The sequence below is a fragment of the Physella acuta genome, unplaced genomic scaffold (genome assembly GCF_028476545.2).
Source record: "Physella acuta isolate Inbredline_101_S28 unplaced genomic scaffold, ASM2847654v3 ptg000204l, whole genome shotgun sequence".
Taxonomy (NCBI): Eukaryota; Metazoa; Mollusca; class Gastropoda; family Physidae; genus Physella; species Physella acuta.
In genome coordinates, this window is record NW_026731723.1 from 545,001 (window position 1) to 557,025 (window position 12,025).

General features: G+C 50.3%; 1 protein-coding gene across 2 annotated transcripts in view; it reads right to left on the minus strand.

Annotated features, from left to right (window-relative positions):
• The window catches only part of LOC131937210 (protein rolling stone), an 88,269-nt gene that overhangs the window by 44,744 nt on the left and 31,500 nt on the right, over positions 1-12,025 (minus strand). For both annotated transcript variants that reach the window (XM_059294453.1, XM_059294452.1), the window contains exon 4: positions 9,005-9,233. In XM_059294453.1, coding sequence (XP_059150436.1) covers positions 9,005-9,233 — 229 coding nt within the window. The remainder of the gene's footprint in view (positions 1-9,004; positions 9,234-12,025) is intronic.

Sequence of the window (12,025 nt, forward strand, 5' to 3'; positions counted from 1 at the left end):
GATTCAACATTCGTCTGAAAAGATTCAACATTCGTCTGAAAAGATTCAACATTCGTCTGAAAAGATTGACAACATGGCTACATTAGCTTGATAAAATAATAATCTTTGTCTCCAGACAAACTTCCACACCTATTCTTTGTGTTATCGTTGAATTGATTTTTTTACCCGATCACATGTCCTGGACATTTGAGTAGCCTTGACCTCTACACACATGTTGGCGGCAGACGAGAGATGACAGGTCGATACATTGGCGGACTCAAGTTATTAAATGGATTAGCTGATAGGTTTAGTATTGTTAGTTCGATCAGCTGCTAGGTTCAGTACTGTTAGATCAATTAGCCGATAGGTTCAGTATACTAGCGAATATTTTAGAGTGATAAGTTGATTTTTAAAGTTAAGTATACTGATTAAAAATTGACATCGGATAAAAATCAATCCAGGTGCCGGAAGAGAGATCAACCGCAGTCAGAAGGTCCAGAAATATCGTGTGACCACTGGTCAGAAGGTCGAGAAATGACGTGTGACCACTGGTCAGAAGGTCCAGAAATAACGTGTGACCACTGGTCAGAAGGTCCAGAAATGACGTGTGACCACTGGTCAGAAGGTCCAGAAATATCGCGTGACCACTGGTCAGAAGGTCCAGAAATGACGTGTGACCACTGGTCAGAAGGTCCAGAAATAACGTGTGACCACTGGTCAGAAGGTCCAGAAATGACGTGTGACCACTGGTCAGAAGGTCCAGAAATATCGCGTGACCACTGGTCAGAAGGTCCAGAAATGACGTGTGACCACTGGTCAGAAGGTCCAGAAATGCCGTGTGACCACTGGTCAGAAGGTCCAGAAATAACGTGTGACCACTGGTCAGAAGGTCCAGAAATGACGTGTGACCACTGGTCAGAAGGTCCAGAAATATCGCGTGACCACTGGTCAGAAGGTCCAGAAATGACGTGTGACCACTGGTCAGAAGGTCCAGAAATGCCGTGTGACCACTGGTCAGAAGGTCCAGAAATAACGTGTGACCACTGGTCAGAAGGTCCAGAAATGACGTGTGACCAGTGGTCAGAAGGTCCAGAAATAACGTGTGACCACTGGTCAGAAGGTCCAGAAATGATGTGTGACCACTGGTCAGAAGGTCCAGAAATGACGTGTGACCACTGGTCAGAAGGTCCAGAAATGACGTGACCACTGGTCAGAAGGTCGAGAAATGACGTGTGACCACTGGTCAGAAGGTCCAGAAATAACGTGTGACCACTGGTCAGAAGGTCCAGAAATGACGTGTGACCACTGGTCAGAAGGTCCAGAAATATCGCGTGACCACTGGTCAGAAGGTCCAGAAATGTCGTGTGACCACTGGTCAGAAGGTCCAGAAATAACGTGTGACCACTGGTCAGAAGGTCCAGAAATGACGTGTGACCAGTGGTCAGAAGGTCCAGAAATAACGTGTGACCACTGGTCAGAAGGTCCAGAAATGATGTGTGACCACTGGTCAGAAGGTCCAGAAATGACGTGACCACTGGTCAGAAGGTCCAGAAATAACTTTTGACCACTGGTCAGAAGGTCCAGAAATGACGTGTGACCACTGGTCAGAAGGTCCAGAAATGATGTGTGACCACTGGTCAGAAGGTCCAGAAATGATGTGTGACCACTGGTCAGAAGGCCAGAAATGATGTGTGACCACTGGTCAGAAGGTCCAGAAATGATGTGTAACCACTGGTCAGAAGGTCCAGAAATAACGTGTGACCACTGGTCAGAAGGTCCAGAAATGATGTGTGACCACTGGTCAGAAGGTCCAGAAATGATGTGTGACCACTGGTCAGAAGGTCCAGAAATGATGTGTGACCACTGGTTAGAAGGTCCAGAAATGATGTGTGACCACTGGTCAGAAGGTCCAGAAATGACGTGTGACCACTGGTCAGAAGGTCCAGAAATGATGTGTGACCATTGGTCAGAAGGTCCAGAAATGACGTGTGACCACTGGTCAGAAGGTCCAGAAATGATGTGTGACCACTGGTCAGAAGGTCCAGAAATGACGTGTGACTAGTGGTCAGAAGGTCCAGAAATAACGTGTGACCACTGGTCAGAAGGTCCAGAAATGATGTGTGACCACTGGTCAGATGGTCCAGAAATGACGTGTGACCACTGGTCAGAAGGTCCAGAAATGACGTGACCACTGGTCAGAAGGTCCAGAAATAACTTTTGACCACTGGTCAGAAGGTCCAGAAATGACGTGTGACCACTGGTTAGAAGGTCCAGAAATGACGTGACCACTGGTCAGAAGGTCCAGAAATGACGTGTGACCACTGGTCAGAAGGTCCAGAAATAACGTGTGACCACTGGACAGATGGCTGTGTCCCTGGTGTAAACATACACGGTTGGTGTACATAGAGCTGGCAGTGATCCCTAATAAACTACACACACACCTTTTTACGTACTCTCTCGATTGACCTCTCACTTTTTATCTCTCCCCTACCTACCCCGTACGATTCCATCAATTACACACACTGACGGGAATTGCAGCTAACTCATTATCTACGTGCGTGCGATCCATTCATTTGCTAAAGCTGAACGGACTCCCTCTAGTGGGAACAGCTGACCCATGCCGTGAGCTCCACCCCCCCCACTCCACACCCGACCCCTCAATAGGGAATAACGCCTATGCTGAGGTCTCTTACCCCCCCCCCCCACCCACTCTACAGGGAGCAGCAGGATCATGTTGTGGGCCCCCTTACTGAACCCCCCCCCAGTGAAAAGGAGAGGGAATAACTGGCCATGTTGTTCAGTTGTACCCTATCGGTGTGGGTAGTCTGACTAGCACCGCCATCAATTATCCATGAAGATCAAACCAAGTGGATCACAGCGCGCTCATTGATACACAGATAAGAAATACATGGCGCTGGTTATTATATTTCACATCACGATAAGTGTAGGGACTCAGCGATTGATGAGAGAATAGATTGAGTCAATTACATTACACCGCAAACTGCTGACGATAAGAAATAGTTTGTCACTATTGAAAGGCGTGATGTCAGTCTTATAATTAACGAACACATTCATGTGTATGTATCAGTCCCGTTTGTGATAACTGTCGTGTAGTTGTTTATGACAGTCGTGTAGTTGTTGATGACAGTCGTGTAGTTGTTGATGGCAGTCGTGTAGTTGTTGATGACAGTCGTGTAGTTGTTGATGACAGTCGTGTAGTTGTTGATGACAGTCGTATTACTGTTGATGACAGTCGTGTAGTTGTTGATGACAGTCGTGTAGTTGTTGACGACAGTCCTATTGACTGGCTGTTGAACTTTTATCAACAACAGAGAGGCCAATCTTTTATCCAACAGGATCATCGTCACCAAACACGGCAGATCTAATGCACGGTTGAAGCTGCAGCCACAAGACTGGGGACATGAGATTTCCCTCACACATTCGCGGAATGGTGTCCAACAGTGAGAGGCTGGGGGTGGTGTCCAACAGGGAGAGGCTGGGGGTGGTGTCCAACAGGGAGAGGCTGGGGGTGGTGTCCAACAGGGAGAGGCTGGGGGTGGTGTCCAACAGTGAGAGGCTGGGGGTGGTGTCCAACAGTGAGAGGCTGGGGGTGGTGTCCAACAGGGAGAGGCTGGGGGTGGTGTCCAACAGGGAGAGGCTGGGGGTGGTGTCCAACAGGGAGAGGCTGGGGGTGGTGTCCAACAGGGAGAGGCTGGGGGTGGTGTCCAACAGGGAGAGGCTGGGGGTGGTGTCCAACAGGGAGAGGCTGGGGGTGGTGTCCAACAGGGAGAGGCTGGGGGTGGTGTCCAACAGGGAGAGGCTGGGGGTGGTGTCCAACAGGGAGAGGCTGGGGGTGGTGTCCAACAGTGAGAGGCTGGGGGTGGTGTCCAACAGGGAGAGGCTGGGGGTGGTGTCCAACAGGGAGAGGCTGGGGGTGGTGTCCAACAGGGAGAGGCTGGGGGTGGTGTCCAACAGTGAGAGGCTGGGGGTGGTGTCCAACAGGGAGAGGCTGGGGGTGGTGTCCAACAGTGAGAGGCTGGGGGTGGTGTCCAACAGTGAGAGGCTGGGGGTGGTGTCCAACAGGGAGAGGCTGGGGGTGGTGTCCAACAGGGAGAGGCTGGGGGTGGTGTCCAACAGGGAGAGGCTGGGGGTGGTGTCCAACAGGGAGAGGCTGGGGGTGGTGTCCAACAGGGAGAGGCTGGGGGTGGTGTCCAACAGGGAGAGGCTGGGGGTGGTGTCCAACAGGGAGAGGCTGGGGGTGGTGTCCAACAGTGAGAGGCTGGGGGTGGTGTCCAACAGGGAGAGGCTGGGGGTGGTGTCCAACAGGGAGAGGCTGGGGGTGGTGTCCAACAGGGAGAGGCTGGGGGTGGTGTCCAACAGGGAGAGGCTGGGGGTGGTGTCCAACAGGGAGAGGCTGGGGGTGGTGTCCAACAGTGAGAGGCTGGGGGTGGTGTCCAACAGGGAGAGGCTGGGGGTGGTGTCCAACAGGGAGAGGCTGGGGGTGGTGTCCAACAGGGAGAGGCTGGGGGTGGTGTCCAACAGGGAGAGGCTGGGGGTGGTGTCCAACAGGGAGAGGCTGGGGGTGGTGTCCAACAGGGAGAGGCTGGGGGTGGTGTCCAACAGGGAGAGGCTGGGGGTGGTGTCCAACAGGGAGAGGCTGGGGGTGGTGTCCAACAGGGAGAGGCTGGGGGTGGTGTCCAACAGTGAGAGGCTGGGGGTGGTGTCCAACAGGGAGAGGCTGGGGGTGATGTCCAACAGGGAGAGGCTGGGGGTGGTGTCCAACAGGGAGAGGCTGGGGGTGGTGTCCAACAGGGAGAGGCTGGGGGTGGTGTCCAACAGTGAGAGGCTGGGGGTGGTGTCCAACAGTGAGAGGCTGGGGGTGGTGTCCAACAGGGAGAGGCTGGGGGTGGTGTCCAACAGTGAGAGGCTGGGGGTGGTGTCCAACAGGGAGAGGCTGGGGGTGGTGTCCAACAGGGAGAGGCTGGGGGTGGTGTCCAACAGGGAGAGGCTGGGGGTGGTGTCCAACAGGGAGAGGCTGGGGGTGGTGTCCAACAGTGAGAGGCTGGGGGTGGTGTCCAACAGGGAGAGGCTGGGGGTGGTGTCCAACAGGGAGAGGCTGGGGGTGGTGTCCAACAGGGAGAGGCTGGGGGTGGTGTCCAACAGTGAGAGGCTGGGGGTGGTGTCCAACAGTGAGAGGCTGGGGGTGGTGTCCAACAGTGAGAGGCTGGGGGTGGTGTCCAACAGTGAGAGGCTGGGGGTGGTGTCCAACAGGGAGAGGCTGGGGGTGGTGTCCAACAGGGAGAGGCTGGGGGTGGTGTCCAACAGGGAGAGGCTGGGGGTGGTGTCCAACAGGGAGAGGCTGGGGGTGGTGTCCAACAGGGAGAGGCTGGGGGTGGTGTCCAACAGGGAGAGGCTGGGGGTGGTGTCCAACAGGGAGAGGCTGGGGGTGGTGTCCAACAGGGAGAGGCTGGGGGTGGTGTCCAACAGGGAGAGGCTGGGGGTGGTGTCCAACAGGGAGAGGCTGGGGGTGGTGTCCAACAGGGAGAGGCTGGGGGTTGTGAGCTCACTTGTGTACCACCAATGCCACAAGACCCATTGAGATATTCCCCTCACGTCTGCTGATGAATAATGCAGTGTCGAACCGGTGACAGAAACTTGGAGAGCCCGGCCTTATCTTACACCCCGCCATCTTTATTGCTACTAAAAAACTGAAGCATTGGTCTCGAACACGACCCGATTTAAGCCAGGGCCGGCCAGGGGAAATTAAAATCTCAGCAGCTGGCTAATAGTTTACCCTTAGTAATGCTGGCCAACTGATGTGTGTTTCTGATGAGTTAATCGCTTGTTTTAGTCGGTGTAAGAACATCGTTAGACTTTTTGCTTACATAACGACGTTGACCAACAAAGAATGTGCAAAATAACAGTCTTCTATCAAGAAAAAGCCTTAAAATATATTTCCTCATACCCTTGGGTATATTTCCTTACTAAACTAAAACATGTTACGTTTATTTTTCTTGTCGATGCCATATGGACAAATGCATTTATGGTTTAATGAAGAACTCCCCCCCCCCCCCAATCCAGATCTTCAATCATAACAAGTCTGGAGCAGATATGCCGTACAAGCCCTAGGTTTTAGCATATGTATGAGTTACATAAAGTTGGCGGCACTGGGAGATGGATCACGATAGGGACTCCAAAAACAAAGTATCCCATACAGCCAAATAAATAATAGCAAACAGGCAACTATACCCGGGCCCCAGCTAATGATGTACACCACTAAACCCGGGGCCCAGCTAGTGATGTACACCACTAAACCCGGGCCCCAGTCAATGATGTACACCACTAAACCCGGGCCCCAGCTAGTGATGTACACAACTAAACCCGCGCCCCAGCTAGTGAGGTACACCACTAAACCCGGGCCGCAGCTAGTGATGTACACCACTATACCCGGGCCCCAGCCAGTGATGTACACCACTAAACCCGGGCCCCAAGCTAGTGATGTACACCACTATACCCGGGCCCCAGCCAGTGATGTACACCACTAAACCCGGGCCCCAAGCTAGTGATGTACACCACTAAACCCGGAGCCCCAGCTAATGATGTACACCACTAAACCCGGGCCTCAGCTAGTGATGTACACCACTATACCCGGGCCCCAACAACCGATGTACACCACTAAACCCGGGCCCAAGCTAATGATGTACACCACTAAACCCGGGCCCCAGCCAGTGATGTACACCACTAAACCCGGGCCCCAAGCTAGTGATGTACACCACTAAACCCGGAGCCCCAGCTAATGATGTACACCACTAAACCCGGGCCCCAGCTAGTGATGTACACCACTAAACCCGGGGCCCAGTCAATGATGTACACCACTAAACCCGGGGCCCCAGCTAATGATGTACACCACTAAACCCGGGGCCCAGTCAATGATGTACACCACTAAACCCGGGGCCCCAGCTAATGATGTACACCACTAAACCCGGGCCCCAGCTAGTGATGTACACCACTAAACCCGGGCCCCAGTCAATGATGTACACCACTAAACCCGGGCCCTAGCTAGTGATGTACACCACTAAACCCGGGCCCCAGGTAATGATGTACACCACTAAACCCGGGCACCAGCAACCGATGTACACCACTAAACCCGGGCCCCAGCTAGTGATGTACACCACTAAACCCGGGCCCCAGCTAGTGATGTACACCACTAAACCCGGGCCCCAGCTAGTGATGTACACCACTAAACCCGGGCCCCAGCTAGTGATGTACACCACTATACCCGGGCCCCAACAACCGATGTACACCACTAAACCCGGGCCCAAGCTAATGATGTACACCACTAAACCCGGGCCCCAGCCAGTGATGTACACCACTAAACCCGGGCCCCAAGCTAGTGATGTACACCACTAAACCCGCGCCCCAGCTAGTGATGTACACCACTAAACCCGGGCCCCAGTCAATGATGTACACCACTAAACCCGGGCCCCAGCTAGTGATGTACACCACTAAACCCGGGCCCCAGTCAATGATGTACACCACTAAACCCGGGCCCCAGCTAGTGATGTACACCACTAAACCCGGGCCCCAGTCAATGATGTACACCACTAAACCCGGGCCTCAGCTAGTGATGTACACCACTAAACCCGGGCCCCAGTCAATGATGTACACCACTAAACCCGGGCCCCAGTCAATGATGTACACCACTAAACCCGGGCCCCAGCTAGTGATGTACACCACTAAACCCGGGCCCCAGCTAATGATGTACACCACTTAACCCGGGCCCCAGCTAGTGATGTACACCACTAAACCCGGGCCCCAGTCAATGATGTACACCACTAAACCCGGGCCCCAGCTAGTGATGTACACCACTGAACCCGGGCCCCAGCTAATGATGTACACCACTAAACCCGGGCCCCAGCTAGTGATGTACACCACTAAACCCGGGCCCCAGCTAATGATGTACACCACTTAACCCGGGCCCCAGCTAGTGATGTACACCACTAAACCCGGGCCCCAGTCAATGATGTACACCACTAAACCCGGGCCCCAGGTAATGATGTACACCACAAAACCCGCGCACCAGCAACCGATGTACACCACTAAACCCGGGCCCCAGCTAGTGATGTACACCACTAAACCCGGGCCCCAGCTAGTGATGTACACCACTAAACCCGGGGCCCAGTCAATGATGTACACCACTAAACCCGGGCCCCAGCTAGTGATGTACACCACTAAACCCGGGGCCCAGTCAATGATGTACACCACTAAACCCGGGCCCCAGCTAGTGATGTACACCACTAAACCCGGGCCCCAGCTAGTGATGTACACCACTAAACCCGGGACCCAGCTAGTGATGTACACCACTAAACCCGGGGCCCAGTCAATGATGTACACCACTAAACCCGGGCCCCAGCTAGTGATGTACACCACTAAACCCGGGCCCCAGTCAATGATGTACACCACTAAACCCGGGGCCCCAGCTAGTGATGTACACCACTAAACCCGGGGCCCAGTAAATGATGTACACCACTAAACCCAGGACCCAGCTAATGATGTACACCACTAAACCCGGGCCCCAGCTAGTGATGTACACCACTAAACCCGGGGCCCCAGCTAATGATGTACACCACTAAACCCGGGACCCAGTCAATGATGTACACCACTAAACCCGGGCCCCAGCTAGTGATGTACACCACTAAACCCGGGGCCCAGTCAATGATGTACACCACTAAACCCGGGCCCCAGCTAATGATGTACACCACTTAACCCGGGCCCCAGTCAATGATGTACACCACTAAACCCGGGCCCCAACAACCAACTTCACCGCTTCGATTAATGTGTCAAGGTTGAGTACTGGTTGGTGTCCTCTCTCATTACGATGGCTTGTGTTTGGGGGCGTGAAATGGTGGCACATGTATGTGCTAACCGTATGACTTTATCGAACTAAAAAAGCTAAAGAAATTGTAAAACGTCGACAGGAGAGACGATGAGAAAAGAGAGAGAGAGAGGAGAGAGAGAGACTCACCCATGATCCAGTAGGGTTTGTACTCGTAGATTGCACTGGTCACTGCTTGAAACACCGCCGTCACGGCCAGGCTGGCGAAGCCCCAGTTGGACGCGAACACGAACCACCTCCAGAGCTGACCCTGGTAGAACTCGATCGTCTCATAGGCCATGTCGCCCGACACCCAGACCAGCATGACAAGCCCGGCCACAACACGGTAGGTGATGTACCACTTGGGGCGGCAGTGCCACTGTGGAGAGAGATGGTAGGTGAGGTACCACTTGGGGCGACAGTGCCACTGTGGAGAGAGATGGTAGGTGATGTACCACTTGGGGTACCACTGGAGCATCGTTACCAGCGTCAACGTAAGCTATCTAGAGTTATTAGCAGCTTAAACTAGCTCAGCCTTACATAACCTCATTATCGGCTTAAACTAGTGGATCTTTTGTACGTGGTAATTACACACTAAATGTCCTAAACTAAATCATTGTTAGACAAGGAGAGAACGATAACCGATTTACCCTTGAAAGTATTTACAACGACTCGCCGACATTATTTTTTTTATAGAACCAGATTTATCGTCACTAGATGTATGAAAAGCAAAAAGAAATGAAAGCCCGACCGTACAAGAAAATAAAACATCCAGTATTGAGACGCAAAGAGAACTAATCGGTTGAGGCACGGGGGAGCCAGACCAAATTACAGACCGGTGCTCAGGTCCCTGGCGTTATTAAAACAAGCAAGTCTAACTGTCAGAGTGGAGCAAGCTTGTGTCACGTGACCAGATGGTGCCGTACACGGTTAGAACATTGTGTACACTACATCGTACAGCTACCGCGGGAAGATTGTGTTCACTTTGCTACAGCTAGAAGCTTCATAATATATCAATTTATAAGAATTAATATACACTAATGCGTATGTGTCTGCGTTTTTTACTTTCTCGTATAAACGTAGTATAGAGAAAGTATTGTAATCGTGCAAAAAAAAAAAATCGAGATTTTTACAAATCTCGACGTTTTACACCTCACTGATACGGAAAAACATAATTTTGCAATCTTGTCCGTATGTCTGTGTGTCTGTCTGTGTGTCTGTCTGTGTGTAAACACGATAACTTGAGTACCGTTACAGCTAGGTTGATGAAATTTCATATATAAGTATTTTATCAAAATCGTAGATCCGTATCAACTTTTAAGCGATTTCCGATAACCGGAAGTGGTACTTTTCCTACTTTGAATTTTTCAAAAGCCTATAACTTGAGTACTATTTCAGATAGATAAATGAAATTTCACATGTAAGTAAAAGATCTAATTTTCTACCTTCTGTTAAATTTTGAGTAATTTCCGTTGACTGGAAGTAGTAATTTACGCTACTTTTCTCAAAAAACTAATGTAAATTTTTAAAGTACTAATAATATTGCGCACTATTATACGCGTTTTTATTTGGCGTTCACTCGGTGTGCAATTAATCTGTCTACGAGATTTTATTCTATTTTTAAAACTTTAAGTATTTAAAATGGATTAAAAATCATGTCTATAGCCCGAGTTCCCATCCCCTGTTATTTTATATAAGAATATTCGAGAAAGTTTAGGGGAGATCACTCCCGGTTTATTAATGTTTGTTTTCCAGGATGTTTTTTTTTCAAGTGAAGACAGGCATTGTTTTCTAGCAGAGCTGTAATCCCTGTTTCAAAAGTATACACAACCAAGGTATAGAGCCCCAGTTAAGATGGATCACCAAAAGTATACACAACCAAGATATAGAGCCCCAGTTAAGATGGATCACCAAAAGTATACACAACCAAGATCTAGAGCCCCAGTTAAGATGGATCATCAAAAGTATACACAACCAAGATCTAGAGCCACCAATTAAGATGGATCACCAAAAGTATACACAACCAAGATCTAGAGCCACCAATTAAGATGGATCACCAAAAGTATACACAACCAAGATCTAGAGCCACCAATTAAGATGGATCACCAAAAGTATACACAACCAAGATCTAGAGCCCCAGTTAAGATGGATCACCAAAAGTATACACAACCAAGATCTAGAGCCCCAGTTAAGATGGATCACCAAATGTATAGGCTACACAACCAAGATCTAGAGCCCCAGTTAAGATGGATCACCAAATGTATAGGCTACACAACCAAGATCTAGAGCCCCAGTTAAGATGGATCACCAAAAGTATACACAACCAAGATCTAGAGCCCCAGTTAAGATGGATCACCAAAAGTATACACAACCAAGATCTAGAGCCCCAGTTAAGATGGATCACCAGAAGTATACACAACCAAGATCTAGAGCCCCAGTTAAGATGGATCACCAAAAGTATACACAACCAAGATCTAGAGCCCCAGTTAAGATGGATCACCAAAAGTATACACAACCAAGATCTAGAGCCACCAATTAAGATGGATCACCAAAAGTATACACAACCAAGATCTAGAGCCACCAATTAAGATGGATTACCAAAAGTATACACAACCAAGATCTAGATCCACCAATTAAGATGGATCACCAAAAGTATACACAACCAAGATCTAGAGCCCCAGTTAAGATGGATCACCAAAAGTATACACAACCAAGATCTAGAGCCCCAGTTAAGATGGATCACCAAAAGTATACACAACCAAGATCTAGAGCCCCAGTTAAGATGGATCACCAAAAGTATGCACAACCAAGATCTAGAGCCCCAGTTAAGATGGATCACCAAAAGTATACACAACCAAGATCTAGAGCCCCAGTTAAGATGGATCACCAAAAGTATGCACAACCAAGATCTAGAGCCCCAGTTAAGATGGATCACCAAAAGTATACACAACCAAGATCTAGAGCCCCAGTTAAGATGGATCACCAAAAGTATACACAACCAAGATCTAGAGCCCCAGTTAAGATGGATCACCAAATGTATAGGCTACACAACCAAGATCTAGAGCCCCAGTTAAGATGGATCACCAAAAGTATGCACAACCAAGATCTAGAGCCCCAGTTAAGATGGATCACCAAAAGTATGCACAACCAAGATCTAGAGCCCCAGTTAAG